The 19,243-nt window shown below is 39.2% G+C and overlaps 1 protein-coding gene across 2 annotated transcripts in view; it reads right to left on the bottom strand.

Annotated features, from left to right (window-relative positions):
• The window catches only part of PPP3CA (protein phosphatase 3 catalytic subunit alpha), a 332,320-nt gene that overhangs the window by 191,924 nt on the left and 121,153 nt on the right, over positions 1-19,243 (bottom strand). For both annotated transcript variants that reach the window (XM_050944451.1, XM_050944452.1), the window contains exon 2: positions 6,032-6,232. In XM_050944451.1, coding sequence (XP_050800408.1) covers positions 6,032-6,232 — 201 coding nt within the window. The remainder of the gene's footprint in view (positions 1-6,031; positions 6,233-19,243) is intronic.

Here is a 19,243-nt window from a genome sequence, read left to right as displayed (position 1 = left end):
GAAAGGGAGTACATGGGAAAAGGCCCAGGGATAGCAGCAGTGAATTGAAGACAGCAGTACATTGCAGCTGTGTATAGCGTCCCTGGATTGGGATCTGGAGTAGTGGGTGGGCTAGGCTCCCCCACCAGGCAATACTCGAGACGCCTAAAATCTGGAAAGTTTAAAAAGCCCAAGAAAAGGGGCTAGATTTAAAATACCTAGAGAAGATCTAAAGACTCTGGTGAGGGCAGACCGACAATTCTGGCTGGACTTCTACTAAAAGCCTGAGAAAGAGGCTAGACTCAAAGGGCTTGGAGACAGAGCTGAAGACCCCAGTGAGTTTGGTTAATCTCTCTGCTACCCCCTGGAAGGGGTTCATTCAGTTTTGACTGTATGACTTAGCTAGACACCCAAGCCACTGAAGACCTACCTAGCGAGGCTGGCAACCCACAGGAGCAGGGGAAAAAAAGATTGCAGCACCACACCCAGCCAATAGGAGGCACTCAAGAGGAAAGTGTCCCTTGTCACAGGGAGGAACTTAGGATAAAGGCAAAAGGAGAACTCCTTGTGAAAAATGGTTCACAGTGGATCCTCCCATCTTGCTCACCATTCTGGCCAAAGTAATGGCAACTAAAAATGTGGAATATAGAGCATGTGGTCAAAGATTCAAATGGTGGTCTGGTAAATAATGACAGCACAAAATTGAAGTTCTATGGAGGTGTGGGCTTGACCACAGGCAGAAAGATTTCTGCAGGGCCTAGTCATGGCCTAACTTGTGTTGGGCAAGTAAAACGGAAGGCCCGTGTACTGGAGGAAGGAAGGCACTGACTGCTGTGAGATGGACCCACAATGAGCAAATTGAGAGATCCAACTTCTTCAATGATAGGAAATAATCTAAAATGACTGGGATATCTGCAGAGTCTGAGAAAAAGCTGTGTCCATGTAGGGAAAAGTCTCCATTTAGCTAGGTAGCAGTTCCTAGTTGAAACTTTTCTACTCTGAGTAAGAATGGCTTCCAAACAACCATTCTAGATCTGACGCACATCCAAACACTAGGCTGTGAGATAAAGTGGGTCTGGAATAGGGTGTCTGATTTTGCTATCTTCTTGACTTACAAGATCCAGGTAGGGACAGATCCTGATAGAAGGACAGGTTGATATTCTCACAAGTTCTGGGAATCAAAATGTCTGTGCCAGGTGGGTGCCATGAAAATTATTCTGGCCCTGTCATAACAGATCTTTCTCAAGACCTGTGGTAGCAAGGGGATGGGCAAAAAGGCATATCTGTGTTGGTCTGTCCATGATAACAGGAGAGCATCACCCTGGGAGTCATGGGCCATAGCTGCTCGGGAGCAGCACTGGGGTAGTTTCTTGTTCGTTTGGGACATGGCATGATCCTATTGGGGTGTTCCCCACCAAGTGGGTATTTCACTCAGGACACTGCTGTGTATTTCCCGCTCATGTAGAGAAGTGCCTGCTTAGGTTGTTCACTAGAGAATTCTGAATACCTGGTAAGTAAGTGGCTTGGACAACTGTATGGATTCTGATGGCCCAATTCCAAAGCCTGGCTGCCTCCTGGCAGAAGGGAAGTGATCTTGCTCCACCTTGCTTGTTTATATACAAGCTGTGGTGATGTTGTCCCACATTATTTGGCTCTGGAGTCAATGCATGAGTGGGGAAAAGGCCCTTTAAGCCAGAATGATCTCAGTTCCAGCAGGCTGATGTATAGTCTGGACTCCTGTGAGATCCAAGTGCCCTGAGCATGTGGCCATACAGGTGAGTGCCTCATCCCCGAAGAGACGCATCTATTACTGTGATGCCACTGGCGGTGGGAGTGTTGAAGGGGACTCCCACTCAAACTCATTCCAGGTTCGACCACCAGGTGAAGAGAGAGGCAATAAGCCTGGCAGGAACAATCACAGTAAAGTTCAGATGGTCATTGTCTGGTGGGTAGACAGACCAAAGCCAGCCTATAAGGCAGTGTAAATGAAGTCTGGCAAATAATGCCACATAAGTACACAAGACCAGGTGGTCTAGTAGAGAAAGGCATACTTTGATCATAGTCTGTGTCTGTGAGTAACTTGTGTTATCAACGACCTCGTTAACTGCAGTCCTTCTGTGGCAATCTTGCTGAAATTGAGTCCAGTGTCACTCCATTAAAGTTTAGCCTCTAAATGGTGGTCAAAATGAACTTTTTTTTTGTTCACACGGACACCAAGCACTGCTAGAAGAGGAAGCAGGGAAAAAGTTGCCGACCAGACCTCTTGGTTGGAGCAACCTGTGAGGAGCCAGTCGTCCAAATCTGGGAAGACTGTGTAGCTGTCACATCTCATTTGGGCTGCCACCACAGAGAAAACCTTTGTGAATACCCTGTGTGCTGTTGCTCATCCAAAGAGAAGGACGCTGAACTGGTAGTGATCCTGACCTACCAGGAATCAAAGAAACTTTCTGTGGGATGGATGAACATCTACATGAAAATAGGCATCCTTCAAGAGCCATGAACCACATTCACTCTTGTGGGAAGGGGATTATTGACGCTAGCATAACCATCCTAATTTTGACTTTCGAATAAAGCTATTTAGTTGTCATATGTCCGAAATGGGGCTCCACCCTCTGTCTTTTTTTCGGACTAAGACGCAAGGGGAACAGAACTCTCTCCTCCCTTACCACTCATTCTACTGCCCCTCATTGGAGAAGAGAATCTGGCTCCTGGTGAATAATCTCCTCATGAGAGTTGTCCCCAAGAGGAACCAGAAGTGGTTGGCATTAATATAAGGTAGGTGGTTCTTGACTGAGGCATCAAAAGTAGGAGGGTGAGAGGGAACTGGTAGAGGTTATGGTAGTAGGTCTCTGAACTCTTGTTGCTTGTGCAGAGGCTCAACTGGAAGAGTGTGTGTGTGAGAGTGGTCTTGGCCTATACACTTGCCTGTGGTGTTCTCTCTTTGGGGCCTGGGTGTAAATTCTCAGGAAGCAAAGGGTCAGTCAAGAATCTTTCAACGGGTGTAGAGACTTATCAGTTCTTACATTAAATAAGTTTGACCCACTGAATGCTAAGGCATTTATGGTATTCTGCACCTCCCAGGGGAACCCCAAAGAACAAAGTAAAGACTTATACCTCATAAATATATCCATGGCAAGTCCTCTAAATGCTGTGCCCACTGCATCCACTGCAGCCTGTAGGGATGTTTTCCCACTAATATGACTTTTTTAATGAAGGACTGAAATTGGGCTCTGTCCTCAAGTGGAAGTTTTTCCTTATAATTTGCCAGCCTAGAGTAGTTATAATTATATTTCGCTAACGGGCTTGATAGTAATACTTCACTATGAATAACAAAGTGAAATTACTTAACTGTTTGGACCAGTAGCTATTAATAGTGATATATTTTTGCACCCACTCAAAATCTAATTTTTATACTAAAAAAGACTGATACCATATGCATCGTTAAAAAATGAAATGCAAAATGACATCATATTACTGCTTCCAGCCAAACCAAACAAGAATCAATTAATATGTAAACACAAAATAACGTTCTTTCATTGCATATTAAATGTTTTGTTATGCAAGTAAATATGGGGGTTTTTTTAAAACCAAAACCCAGAATACCAACCATCTCACATTTGGTTTTATATACAAATGTACCTAGTATAATCCTTTCCTGAGGGTACATATTTTGCCGCCCAAAATTAAGTCTGAAATATTTTTCTTGATGTTTTGACTTTCTTACTTTTGTTAAGCATATGGCTGTGCAAGTGTTTTTGTATTAATCCATGATTTTCTTAAACTCAATATCATAGATGTAATCTGTTTCACTTTTTACCAACTGTCATATCTAGAACCAGATATAAAGTTCCCTAAAAAGTGAATATGTCTTCAAGAAGCGATCAAACTCTTCTGACAGGTGTCCAACGATCTCCAGTTGTGAATCTTGAATGCAACAGTTTGCACTTAGCTTTTTATTTCATGTTAAAATGTTCTTTCCTCCTCTCCTCTATTTTAGGTTACTGGTTTGTGTTTTTCTTGTTATTCCTCTTCCCCTCAAATTAGTCTCTGGAAACCCCTTCACTCCTAGAACAGAATTTTTTGAGTTGTTTCTGGTATTCCATATACTTCCACACATGCTTGACTACCATGTATTTTCTTCATGCAATCTGTTGCTCTTCTGTTGTTTTTGAAAAGTGCTGTGCACTTTGTTTTTACTGAACAGAATACGCATCACACAAGGTTTTCTTTTCCTCTTTTCCAGATTTAGGTCTTTCTGTTAGTGATTAGTTCTGCTATTCCAGCTCTCAGTTTACAGGTTGGGTTTGTTCACAAAGCATATGAACTATCGAATTACCTCAGTAGCAGGCTTCAGGATACAAGCTTCACCATGTCAGCTTTCAGGTAAACGGCCATTAGCCAAACTGAGGAAATACAGTAATACTGCAATCTATTGCCAGAAGAGAATAAATTTGAATGATGGTCAAAAGAGATGTAAACTCAGATGAGAGAGAACAAGAGTAAAATGGGCAGAGGCCTCCAGGAATTAATCTGGGATGAGGGAGAAAACATCGCTAAATTACTGGTACTCAGAATAATTAACAAAAAAGATAAGTAAGACTGTCTGTCTTGGAGTTAGTGGTGAATGGAAAAGGAGATGATCACATGAATCACATAGAACCACTCCTCGACACACACTACAACCTCTCTGAAAGATCCAAATATGGTGAAGGAAGAGGTAGCATCCCCTAATTCCCGACACCCTAATTCAAGAGAGAGTCCTGCATCCCTGTAGAACTTGTCTTCCTCCATTTATTCTACTGCACAGCCCCTGTCCTCTTTTGCAGGGAAAGCCTACAGACTCTAAGACTCCCCTCAATCAGGCAATGGGTTCACCTATGGAGCTACACGAGGCATATTTCCTCCCAGGCGAGTAAGAAAACATATGATTGACTCACTGTCTCAAGTAACAAAATATGGAGACTTATCTAGGGTTCCATGTTTTGATGACATTTCAGAAAACTGAATTTAATAAATTATGCTACATTTGATGCTTAAATGTCCCGCCTCATGTTACTGGTTTCAGAAGTAGCTCTTCTGAAAATGACGAAACTATTAAGGACTTGCTGAGTTCACACAGTATCTGGTGGACAACACCAATGCTAATTATGGGTCTTGGTGCTCTTCTTTCTTCCTTGACTAAAGCAACTCTTCCTTCTATTCTGGCTCAGCTTTACCAGAAACAGAAAAGCAACCAAGAGAAGTAATGTTTAACCCTGCAACTAACTCTCTAAGCCATAAATCAATCAGTTTTCCTGCCAAAGACTCATCAACTTCTCGCAACAGCAACTGTTTGTTTGCAATAATAATAATAATAATAATTTTAAAAATAATAAAAATACTAAAAGAGCATTAAAACAAGCAAATACATTCCTATGCACAGAATGCAGTCAGAAGTGGGAGACAATTAGAGAAGGAAGATCAAGGCAAAAGGCATTTCCTGAGAATTAATGAGTGAGTGGAAATGTTTGATAGCCAAGGGCAAAATGGGTTCTTTAATCAGAACAATTCATTCATTCCCTAGACAAATAATATGCTGAAGTACTTCCACCTTTTTCTTTTTGCTCATTTGTTATTGCTCTGAACGCTTATAATGAAGTTTCCTTTCACGACAGCATCATTGTTCCTTCAGAGCAAGACTGACTAAGTTTGAATGGTGCTACTGTAGTGAAGGCCATCTGTAAACGTATGGAATTAACATCTGTTAAAATAGGCAGTTATAATCTTTTATGAGGTTTAGAACACACTTTTAATATTACATTTTAGTCTAGAGAACTCCCCATATTTTAGAAACAAAAGTTTTCAGCCCATAAGGTCCTTTCCTCTAATATCCGTGGAAGTTAAGGATCTCAGCAACTCTTAGGATCAGGCCCACTGTGGCAGTGGATTCAGAGATGGAGAGTTAAGTACTGAGAGCAGTCAGTGGAGTAGGAAACTTTCACCCAACTTTCAGGGGAGCAGTATATACCTGATTGCATGTGTTTGCATGTTCCAATTTAAAATTGGCACTTACCTGTGACTGGGGCATCTATGTCCAGCAAGTTTTTTTCCTGACGGAGAATTGAAGCACCCTCTGTTACTATTCTCAAAGCAACACTTTCTTCCAGCCTCCCCTCCTTCATAAGGTGTGCCTTTAAGATATCCACACGGGGTTTTCCATCATTATCAAACACTTCCTTAGCTGTGAGCCGGTGGCTTGGAGGAAATGGGACAGCTGGAAATCATAAACAAAAAATATTTGGTCACTTTACTGGGAAAAGCCACTAGTCTCAAAAAAGATAATCCTTCAAAGCTCTGCTGGCCATCAGCTCTGTCTGAAAACACTTTTGAGCATATACGTGTTAAGTAATATGAATCTTCTATTCTTTCTTTATAGCTTGTGGCTATACCATAGACAGCAAATTAACAGCAGCTGTTCAACATGCACACGTGCCCAAGATCTATTATTCAAACATTTTTAAAAAAATATTGGACCTACTTTTTATATCCCTTACACATGATTAAAAGTGAGTCACTGCTTACAGAAAATGTTAAAAACAGGGGTTGTTGTGGGAGAAGGGAATGGAACTAAATATTGCTTTAGTAGTATTGCAGAACCATGACATAATGCTCCTTTCCCAGGAAAGATCTTAATATACATTACACTACATCTCAGGTATTTACTGCCCATGTATTTACAGACATAGATCTGTCTAGATTAAGCGACAATACTTTGCAGACAGCCCCTTCTCTTTAATTACTGGCAGTGTGCTTTTCAAAAATCCCTTCCTTTTTTGTATTAATAGCTTTACTCTATTAGAAATCATTATTTACATATAACATCCCACAAGCATAGTCTGTCTCAGTCAAACATTAGTGAAAGAGCTCTAAGACTGTTCTCTTGGCATGTGGAAATGGCGTGGTCTAATGCAGGGGTAGGCAACCTATCGCACGTGTGCCGAAGGCGGCATGCGAGCTGATTTTCAGTGGCACTCACATTGCCCGGGTCCTGGCCACTGGTCCAAGGGGCCTCTTCGTTTTATTTTAAATGAAGCTTCTGAAACATTTTAAAAATCTTATTTACTTTACATACAATAGTTTAGTTATATTACAGAAAGAGACCTTCTAAAAACATTAAAATGTATTACTGGAACGTGAAACCTTAAATTAGAGTGAATAAATGAAGACTCGGCACACCACTTCTGAAAGGTTGCCGACCCCTGGTCTAATGGATAGCAATCTGTGTATTGTCATTATTCGAAGTTCCAGGTTTCGAGCAAACTTCAAGTGCTCTTACTCTCACTCTCCTTAAGGCAGCAGTTAGTTAGAAGCTCAGGTGACGCGCTCAGCTTCCAAGATTAGGTTGCAGTATTATCCCCACTTAGCCCCCTTTCCGTAGCAGCTAAATTGGAGTGGTATTAGAGGCTTCCTGCCTTGCCAGCTGCAGGGTAATTATATTGAGTCCGGCTACTGCCAAGGGTGGGTCAGATTGTATGGATGCTCAGCGTGAACATGAATGGAAGCTTTAGGAATGATTCAGGACAGCTACATCTACAATACTGTATTATTGAGACATTGCCTCCCTGATAACCATCATACTGGGGGTCACTGGTGTATCTGGAAACATTCAAGCAACTCTTCCATACTTTTAAGATCTCTTAAACTTAACAATCAACATATTTTTAAAAAGACACTTACTTTGTAGATAGAAAGGTCTGATACATTAGAAGTCACACAATTCATTTACAACAAAACAAAAAACATAACAGAACTCTGAGAATTCCTAACTCATGTTACTAGGTGATGAAAACTGAATTCATTTCATAATTTTAATTCCTTTCCACCTCTTATTCCACTTAGTTACTGCATCAAATTCAGCCTGGACATTTAAAAAAAAAAATAGACCAGCCCATTTTACTTGTTCACACCAAGTTTTACTTTCTGGTTCATATCATGTATTAGCATAATGCTGAAATTTCTGGGTTGCAAACACTATAGGAAATTTTTAAATCTAGACAAAAATCTCTTTTCATTCTATTAATCACTCTATAATTCTATTAATATTGGGAGACTATAAGAACATAAAAACAGCCATACTGTGTCAGACCAAAGGTCTGTCTACCCCAGTATCCTATCTTCCGACAGTGGTAAATGCCAGGTGCCCCAGAGGGAATGAACAGAACAGGCAATCAAGAGATCCATTCTCCATTAAACACGCACAAAATCAGTAGAGACGCTGTCTTCAGACTTTAAAGAGATAAACAGTCTAGTGCCAAAATGTAGGTTTTGCTTTTAAAATTAGGCTTGGAAAGCCAGTCAATTGACCAGTCAAGTAATGCCAATTATTTGACCACAGTCAAATATTCCAGCAAGAATGCCCTGTTGTAGGCTGCAGCCTACCTTTCTGGTTGCACAATGGTGCCATCTGTTACCAAGCCCACATCAATGTCTTAATCACTCACTTTGCTACATGCTAATGCCACGTGTTGGGAAAAAGGTGCACTAACTGAAGGTTGAGCATCTTGATTGACTGGAAAATGTTTGAACGAACAATGTATGTAGGTATGTGTAACTTCATTTGTATACTAGGTATAAATATACATGGAAGTTTACAGAGGACATTAAATAAGTTAAATGATACACTCCTTCCCCTGAAGAGCTTACAATCTAAACGGTCTATACAGAGAAATTAATTCTGAAGGCCATGAGGGATGGAGAGGAAGGCTCCTAGTCATTCAATGTTCTTCCCACCACAAGAGAAAAGATGCATGCAAGGGTGCTGGAACAATGGGTATAGTAGGGGTGCTGAGAGCCATTGAACCAAACTGTAAACCCTGTATAAAATGGAAACCACCTCAAACTGAGGGGTGCTGCAGCACCCCCAACACCTAGTGGCAGATTAACAAATTTGCCACCCCTAGGCCCTCAAAAAATTGCCGCCCCTCTGCGCACGCCAGCTCACCTCCGCTTCCCCATGGCAAACCTGGGAGGGAGGAGGGGAGAAGGGAAGTTGTGGCACTTGGGGGATGGCAGCGGTGGAACGGAGATGAGCTGGGGCAGGGAGCAGTTCCCTGCCTCCCCTGGTTACTCCCCGTGCCTGCAGGCCCCAGCTCACCTCTACTCCGCCTCCTCTGAGTGCCGCGACTCGCTTCTCCCTCCCTCCCAGTGTTTTCACGCAGCAAGCCTGGGAAAAAGGTGGAAGGAGGGAAGCGTGGCGCACTTGGGGGAGGAGACGGGCCAGGTATTTGGGGAAGGGGCAGAGTTCAGGAGGGAGCGTGAGCCAATTTGCGACCCTGCAAATTTGCCGGCCTAGGCCTAGGCCTTGTTAGCCTAGACGATAATACGCTGCTGCCAACACCCCTAGTTCCAGCACCTATGGATGCACTGCTTGAAGAGTTAGCTGCTTGAAGAGTTAGCTTGTTGCCTACCTAGCATTGGTGGATTTAAAAAATAGACTTTAATCTTTCATAATTGCTAGGTGTTTGTTTGATTTCTCGTCTATTTCCTTTTTCTTTTCTATCAGTCTTGAATAACATTCACATTTAAATGCTAACATTGTTAAAAAAAACTTTCATTTTAAAGAACTTCATCATGTTTTATATTTTTCCGAGTTAAAATAACTCAGTTAAGTGACTTGGTTTTTGTAATTAGATGCAAGTATTTATGGCTAAGACTACTGGAGACCATAAAGTCTTAATGTTCTTTGTTACTGTTCCAATAAAGTAGTGTGCTTTAAAATATTTGACCACTTTTGACATTATCTTGACAGTATTTGACCCATCATTTTTGTACCATTCAAATGTCCAACCCTATTTACAATATATATATTTTTGAAAGCAAAATCAAAATAAATTTTGGTCCTAAATTACTGGGTCTTTAAATGTCTGAAAATAGTGTGCCTACCAATTTTGACCAGGTCTGTGTGCATACATGTATTTACTTACATTTCTGAAGAAGTTTAAAATTGACTGCTTCACTACTCTCATCTCCTGTGCTGCCCCTCATACCAGGTACATTATCTACACAAGGCATTTCAGAGTACCAACTCCACATTCCACTGTGGCAGCACAGGCTGGAAAACAAGTTAATAATTTGTTTAGTTCTCTGATACTAGCATCCCTAATGTCCTTAGTGCAGCTCTGGGAATATGGTTGTTAATTAACGTCCGCTGCAATGCCATAAGAGGGTACACACAATTGTTCTTGGCTCAGTAGTACAAACACATAAAATATGAGCTATTATTTTTCCCTTTCATTTCTTAATGTTTTAACAGAGGCTCTGGATTCTAGTCATCATATTAATAGGGAGCAGGGGGAATCCAGCAACACTTCCCATAGAAGGTTTTAAAATATTACATATAAAAAAAGAGGGTAAAAAAGGTAACGTTTAGGGATCAAGTTACTTGCCAATGTCCTTTAAAGTGAAATTTTGGGACTACCTGGAGGATCAGAGGGCTTTATGGTACAGAACATTACTGCATAAGCCTATCACCTGGGGAAACAAGTTCAAATCCCGTGCAAAGGAATTAGGGTGATACTAGTAGGCTGAGATCACCAATCGGCATTTCTCTCCAAAACCACCTGCAATGTGTCATGATTACTTCTCTGTCTCCTCAGAATAAGTTTACGAATAACAGCAAGGGAATTGCAGGTTGCCAATGCTTTTAGTGCTAAATTCACACATACAAGTCATTATTCGGAGCTGAACCTACAAATCCATCTAATGTCACTAGTAACATCTAGATGAGTTTTTATTAAATTTGGTTTAGTTTAAGCTAAAAGTTAACTTTACTTTAAAGGATGACAAAGCAAGGAGGAGAAATTATGATGATACCACAACTGAGTAAAGTAAGTGTGTTCACATAACAAATTCAAATTAATCACGTTCTGTTGCCATTTGAAGAGCCATTGGCTGTAAAATTGAAGAATTTGGAATACACAGCCTGTCTGCATAATTTTTTTATGCCCTTTACCATCATTTCTCAGACAATAGGAAACAAGGAAACTGTGCACACATATTACATATGCACCACATCCATAAACAATTTTCTTCCCTTGCTCCTCTAGTCTTCACTACGAAAATAGAAGCTGTGCTATCATACTCTTCTCAGCTGAGCAAAGGCCACCAAAAAAGGTCAATGATCCAAATAAGCAAACAAAAGTAAAATTTACATTTCTGTCCTTTAATATCAAAAGGACACCATGAAAATGCAATAATACAATTTAGTTTTAAGAATTAGCAAAGGGCTATGGTTGCTGCTAAATTCTAACCAACATTCATCAGAGGAATAAAATTTTGTTAAAAATGCTAACTTTTTTAAATGAGGCTCCCGATTTAAAATTTAACTCTCCAAATGAGAAGTGTCCCTATAATGCAAGCTGGCTTGCATTTTGGAGCAGGCCTGGAAAAAAAAAATGTTTGATGCCTTAAACCACAAAGTCATAACCAATGCTCATCCAGCACCATCACAACAGTGTGCACAGGATTATCTTAAGTATTCTGGAGAGCATTAAAGAGATGATGATTTGGAATACATGCCAAAAAGAATACACGTTTAAAAGTTTATCCCCTTCATATTGAGAGAAATCATTTGGTCCCTGCATCCCTCTCCCATTGCACCTCCAGCATCCTCCTACAGAAGTGGAGCCCAAGTAATTCCTCTTTTCCACTAGGAATGGTAGCCAATTGAAAAACATTTTTCATTAAAATTTTCAGAGATTTCCCCAACCCCTGAATTTTCCTCCAGATCTATTTCTAATCCTAGTAACTGGTTTATATCACTTTATTTTTTCTAAGTCTAGTGTCACAAGAAGGATTAGATCATTTTAAAAAGTAAAGCACATTCTTCTTTACATTTCTACTGTAGTTAAGCTTCCCTCAGAAATTTAACTACAGTAGAAATGTAAAGAAGGCTAGAAGCTATGTGCTTTGTGAGAACTGTGAAGATATACACATTAGTTGTCCAGTACTTAAAAGCAAGTCAACTCCAGTTTTATGAGCTATTAACTATTCATTATATTCAGGGAATAGAATAATCATGGAATGGCTTTCGGGGGAGAACCCAGCTTAAACAGCATATGTATTAGCCATGTTTATGTATAGTAGTGTACCCAACATGGTACCCAATCTTACAAAGGAGTCTTGCATTTATAAACCGAGAACAAAAAAAACTAAATATGTTTTTACCTATTGGTTTATACAAGACAATACACAGTTTCTGTGGCAGATCTGAAAGCAGATTTTTAATAAACAGACACTAATTAGAAAAGCTGTTGTTCCAGCTGCAGGTGATTAATGATTAATTAGTGAAAACACGAGTGACTGAATACACTTAGCACAAACAGCACCTTCCATTATCAGAATCTGAATATTGTGTGTATGCACACATATATTTGCATACATATACAGGCATAAAAAATAGTTTCATACTGAACTCTGTTAATGCACGTAGTTATTAAAATCACCAACAGAGGGCAGGAGCAATCACTACAACATGTATAGCAGAGCCATATAAATTTCAGCTTAATCACTTATTAAAGTAACTCTTCTAAGTGAAAACTTATAGCTATATTTCAGTTTCCCTGCACCTGGCTGCAAATGTGTGACTATTTCATTTTCACTTGCAGCAATAACTGAAAAACACAAGTTTTAAAAGATTATCTTTGCTTAAAAAAAAAAAAAAAAAGCAATTAAGGGCCTAGTCTGGTATAAACAATGAGGAAAAATTACTTATAAAAATGTATTTAAAAGGGGGCTTGCAATTGTGGTTTCACTTTTTTTATGGAATCTTCCCTTCTACTGGTGAGGAAATATCATCCCTTTGGCAACTATAGCACTTGGTAAAGTAATATCACCAAAGTATTTCCTGTGTACTAGCCAATTTTGAGATTTGCCAAGTAGAAACAAAGAACCAGCACCATACGACCAGCCAGCATTCTGCAGCCCAAGAGTGGCCCAAAAGATAATACCTTGAGCAATCTAATGTAGATAAATTAGGTTCAACAGACAATGCAGGAAAGATAGTGATGTGAGTCTAAACTGACACTGAGAATTCAGGACAGAATGGTGAAACCAATGGACCTTATTATATATTATTATGTATAATGGAGCTTACAGGATATATTTTCAGCCCAGGGTTTTAGTGGCACAAATCCCAGTAATATGAGTGAACACTGCACTGCAAAAGCACATAATATTAATTTTCTACTTCTAAGTGAAATGTGTCTAAGACTGTTTCCTGTATACTGCAGTCCTCACCATCATATAACATGTTCTAAGCATTCTGCCTTACTGACTGCGCATTTATTTTTGTGAGTATTCAGAAGACCCAGCATAAGAAATTACATTCAGATCTTAACAATAAAGGGTTGGCATACATGCCACATAAACAACAGACAACGAGATAAAGATCTCAACACAGTCAATGGCATCCTCTTGAGAACTGAAAAGGCACACACCAGGGGATTGTCTTGTGTTTCATTGCCTAGGGTCCCCTGCCTTGTGCTCTCAGCTTTCCTGAGGACATTCCAAACGGCAAAGGAAGACATCAAGCCCTCTATCTCATTGCTCCTGTAAAATTTATTTTACTGAAAACCAAAGCAAATAAATAAATCAGATGAGCTATGCTTAATTCCAGTTGCTCCAAGTGGACACTGTATAGAAATTAGCCGAAGGAAGTTTTTATTCTTTGTTAATGGATTATTTGCTTAAACTAAACTTCTATACTATAGTAATAATAGTCTCACAAAGTAAGTTTTCAATAGAAAAACATCATTTTTCCTGAATCTGAGTTCCTTGTAATTTAACTCCCTCTGTAACAAAACTATGAAATTTTACATTTGTGATCTGTGAAACTACTACAACAATTTCTCTCTTTTTTTTTTTAAAGTATTATGTATAATCAACCATCATTTCAATATTATAATATAGGTCATTTACCTTTAATATTAGCCTACTATTTTTGAACTTCCCAAGGAACATCATAATCAATTATTTATATTACAATAGCATCTTGAAGCCCCAACTGAGAATGTGCCATGAACGGGTCAGCTGCAGTTAGGGTGACCAGATGTCCCGATTTTATAGGAACAGTCCCGATATTTGAGGCTTTTTCTTATATAGAAGCCTATTACCCACCCACCCCTTCCCAATTTTTCACACTTGCTGTCTGGCCACCCTAGCTGCAGTACTGGGGCCTAAGTGACTTTTCCAAAGTCACACAGGAAGTCTGTGGCCAAGCCAGGAAATGAACACAGGTGTCTTGAGAAGCCTAGCACCACAATTGCAAGACCACTCTCCCTAATTTTTACTGCGTAACTCCTGTTAAGTGAATACAGTGTAGTTATAACACTGACAAATCAAATAATCAATTACATTTTCTTTAACAAACTAACTAGTTCACAAGGGGTTTGTACATTTAAAAAGAATGATGCACAAATTTTTAATCACAATCCCACTGTAATTATTCTTCCTTTCACCCACTTATGCAGTATGCTCCTGTGGTTTAATGGTAAAGAGCTATTAAATAATCAGTTCCTAAAACAAGTGTTACAAATAAAAAGTAGGTAAAGAAAGAGTGACTGTAAATAAAAGAAACACTGATCAAATGGTTTTCATAATTTTAAGATTTTAATAACCATGCCAGTGGTTTTCACTTCAATAGCAATTCTTAAAAGCTCATAGATACTGACCACACATTAGATCTTTTCCAAACTGTAGCAAAGTACAAACCCTGAAATCCTTTTCCAGACTGAGTCCTTAATTTATGCTTGCACACATGTACACAAAGGTACACACGCACACCATGGTCACTCTCAGAATCATAACATGATCAGATTACCATCTATCCATGAACTTTACAGAGGAAGGGTTGTTTCATTTGTTTGCTTTGCTTTTCAGATATTTACATTATACATAGAAGACACAAGAGCTAAAATGAATCCCTCTTTTCCAATAGAGGCAAAGGAGAAGGGTGGAGAAAGAAAGATGTTTTTATTCTCAACGAGAGAGAAAGCTTTTAATTCTCCTGACTCAGGAGGTAGCACCTCAGCTCAAGAATCTGTATCACACCTATGCTTCACAATATTCTTGAAGACAAACTCTGAACAGCAGCACTTCAGTTTTACCGCAGTTCTTTCCTGTATGCACCACTGGTGATAAGATCACAAAAAAATGCCTAAAAGGAAGCCAGATAGTACTTTCATATCAGATGAGGGAGGAGTGGGGGGAGGGGAGACACACACACACACACACACACACACACACACACACACACACACACACCCCATGCTATGGCAACCAAAGCTCTGTTTTTAAGTTCCATTTATTCTTAAAATTTACACTTTCAAACAACACTAATGCTTTTTCCTCTAGATTGAAAGCTCTTTGGAGCAAGAACCACGGCCTTCATTTTCAAAAGCAAGTAGCAGTTTTGGATGCCCAAACAGAGACATCATGCAAGGGTCTGATTTTCAGAGGGTAGATACTTGTCGCTTCTGCAAATGAGGATTCTGAAAATGTCTCAGGTTGACCACTCAAATAGAGAGACATCCAAAGTTATGATCACTTGTGAAAATTTCAGCCCATGTCATTTTATACGTTGGTTCAATACCCAGCATATTTTGGACATTACTGTGATACTACTACTAATAATAATTTCTATGCAAAACACAGAATGTTTAATCTACACTTCTTTTACAGCGTATGCGATCATGGCTACAAGCCAACTCATGGAAAGGTAGCCAAAGTCAACCCTTTAAGTCACATAAAATATCCTCATTAAACATAGAGATGGTAAGTAAAACCAGAATTATGTATCTACAAGCTTTTCATGTGGATGAGCATCATAACAATCGCCAAGGAGAGATATACGAGCTTCTACATAGTAAGACTATTGCAAAGTTATAATAATTGTGGACTTGTTTTGTCTACTAGTTTACAATGGTGTACAGTAAGCAGAAAATGAGTCATTACCATCAATGGTTGCTAAGAGGCAGTGCAGTAAAACTTCACATACAGCAAAGAAACTGCCTAAAAACACACTCTGTGGGAACAGCACAGCTATAAAACAGAGCTGGCATAAAGTGGACAGTTCAAAATATAAACAGTGCTAAGAAAACATGAAATTTGCTATATGTGACCAACTCCATTTTCCAGAGTTTCTTGCAGGCATCACAATCAATACTTCAGTGTCCAAAATTCTCCTGTGTGGCAATTCTTAATGTGACACAGTTTGACAAATATACACATACACTAACTTGCATACATATAGAAAAATGAAGCTAAAGTGACTTTTTAAATGGTTAAATCTGCCATGTCTATACGGATAATTTACTCAGTGACACAGCAAAAAGGCAACACCATTACAACCATAAAGTAAGATATGGATCAATATCCTATACAGCTGAAAATTCATAACCAAGAATATTTTAGAGATTATATTAAAGACTGTCGTCCCCCCACCCCGCTCCTTTCATTCCTCATCACTCTTTCCCTTCCATTGCCATCTCTAGGAAAATCCTCTGAGTCTGATATCTCCTTCCAGGCAACCTATGCCTTTAGGAGAAAGCCACTTTAAGATGTATTATCTGTGATTTGCCTATTTACCAAAAGGGAAAAAAAAATCTATTTATCCTAACAGGTAAAGTAAAACACCTGGAATATGGGAAAGCTCGAAGATATTGAAAAGACAGACTAGGTTTTTGGTATGATAGTAACTGAAAAGCAAAACAGAGTACGAATATGAATAAATCCCCTATTTTAAAAAAAAAACTAAGGCTTTTTTCGTAATCTGGTCAAAAAACTGTTCAGGTAGCAGCTGAAGACTATGAAGTAAAACTAATCTCAGTATTGAGGTAGGATGTGTATTTTGGCAAGAAGAGTTAGTCACATTCTATGCTAGCTACTTTTAATATTCTATTACAGTGAGTACACAAAATTCTTTTTAGTTTAGAACTATAATTGGCTCCAATGGTAACGACCATTTTAAGGATAGGGACTTGGTTATATGTTTTGGAATGAAACCTGTAAGTGCGTCCACTGTAGGATACAATTAAATTTAACTAATGCCATTTGGTATTAATTGTGCACACAAGGTATTTCAGAGTCGTTTCACAAAAGGATTTTGAGAGACTGAAACATGAAATTATAGAAGACAGTGTTTTCATTTGCCCTAGCCACTGTAAGGTACTGAATGAAACACCTCAGCAAGTTTTGCAGACAGCAAGAGAACACAGATGGACATCTTACATGGAACTTTTATATTCAGAATACATAACTTCTGTTTGACCAATTCTGACTTGAGCAAAGATGGGTTAATTGCTGATGCATATGAAATAAGAGTTTTAAAAGCCCAAATACTCACAATGTAAAATGGATTTAAAGGGAGAATAAAACTATTTTACAGAGATAACAACTGTCTAGGAAAATTAATTCCACAAATCTATCTATGGCCAAGATACATTTAAGGGGATCTGAGCTTTTAAAATGCCGATCACTCATCCACCTATTTTCGCATATTAAGGATCAATTAAAATCAGTTCCACTCTCTGCAGATGCACCATCTTAAGAACAAGGTGCATCCCCTTATGCAGAAAGGGGAGGCAGTAATGTGTGCATCAGGAACCCTGAGTAAGGTATAAAGAAATTGCTCAGATTGAAAAGGAGATGCTAATAACTGGGTCTGATGTCTTAGTACCACCAGTAGAGATAAACTAAAAGAAGAAACAGATGTTAATGAGCAGACAAACAAGAGCTCATTTTCCCATGACACCTGTACTGTGCGAACCAAAGCAAATTTTGGACTTATAGATACAATTGAAAGAAGACAAGGTGTGTTTACTACTCTGAGAGGCACACAAAACTACCATCTAAACTGTCAATAAGGCAACCAGTGCTCCTGAGAACAGTGATAACAAGTGGAAGCCACAAAAAGTCATTACTCATGGAAATAGGGAGCCAGATGTATTGGAAAAATGGTACAGAATGACAAATACTTGGGAGAACCCAGATTCCTTCTGATACAGGTGATATAGGAAAAAGGTAGATTTCTCACGGGACAGCTGGGGCTATGAGAGAATCTAGATCAGCATAAGAAGAATCATTTCGGATGCTGGGATTGCAGAGGTTAACCAATTGCAGAATAATTTCACACTGTCACCATCAAAGTCACCAAATCCATAGAGCACACAACAAAACTGCGTTAGCATGAGTTTTGTTAGCCATCATGTCTGAGGAAGGCATCCAGATACATATAGGACTGAAATAAGATATAATTGACTAATGAAGTGAGCTTGAAAAAGCATTCCAAAAATCTGTTGAGTAGTTATGTCATTCCAACATATATGACCAAAGAAGAATTCAATTAGCTAAAAAACAGAAATGCATAGACAGGCATCATGATACTCATATGGGACAGATTGTGCTAATGAGAACTCAGCATTAGCACCTGTGTAGCTCTGCTACTTAAACTTCTCAACATTCCCAATGTGAAGTAGATGTTTTCAGACATTGCAACATTCTTGTTCTTATTAACTGCAAAAGCACCCACTGAGCCTTCCCTCCAACAAACCTAAATCACTAAATCAATGCCCTATCAACTATTCCAGCTTTTTTAATATGCAGATACGGGATATGACAGACCCTCTACTATTTACATGTACACTGACACACAAAGCAAACTGAAGTAATGTGAACAAAAACAGCCACTTTGCTCCCACTTCCTAGGAGTCTCTTTTTCCCCCATCAACTGTGGGTGAAGTGAGTGAAGACCACATTGCTGACTGTATCATATGATGAGAGCTAATCAGAACCTTGCCCAGTTTAAGTAGGTCTGGGCAAGGTTGCCCACACAGCTCAGGTTAACACACTTCATTCTATACTTGAAATACCCATCCTCAGCCAGTCTTTTGAGCATACATTAACCATTATGGTGAGAGGTAATTCTGTGGTACAGACTGTCCAGAGGGACTAAGGTGAGAAGATATTTTTACTTTATGACGTTTGCAGGATTTGAATCTAGTATTCAAGAGCAAGAAGTTAGTTTACCAACTCACTAGAACATGCTATTCCAAGGATGAGGGAGCTAGAGGACTTGACTTCCAGAGATTATTAAAGCAGTATACTAACTGTGCCTTGTGCCCAGAGCCACTTTACTACTTCTCAGTAATGGAGGTAAATCCTTGACAGGATAGTCTCCCCACTACCCATCAGATCAATCGACACCTAGGGACCTTTTCATAAGCAATAA

This window comes from Gopherus flavomarginatus, chromosome 3 (genome assembly GCF_025201925.1).
Source record: "Gopherus flavomarginatus isolate rGopFla2 chromosome 3, rGopFla2.mat.asm, whole genome shotgun sequence".
In the NCBI taxonomy this organism is placed as follows: Eukaryota; Metazoa; Chordata; order Testudines; family Testudinidae; genus Gopherus; species Gopherus flavomarginatus.
Note: the sequence above shows the minus strand (reverse complement) of the source record. Positions and strands in the feature narration are given on the sequence as shown.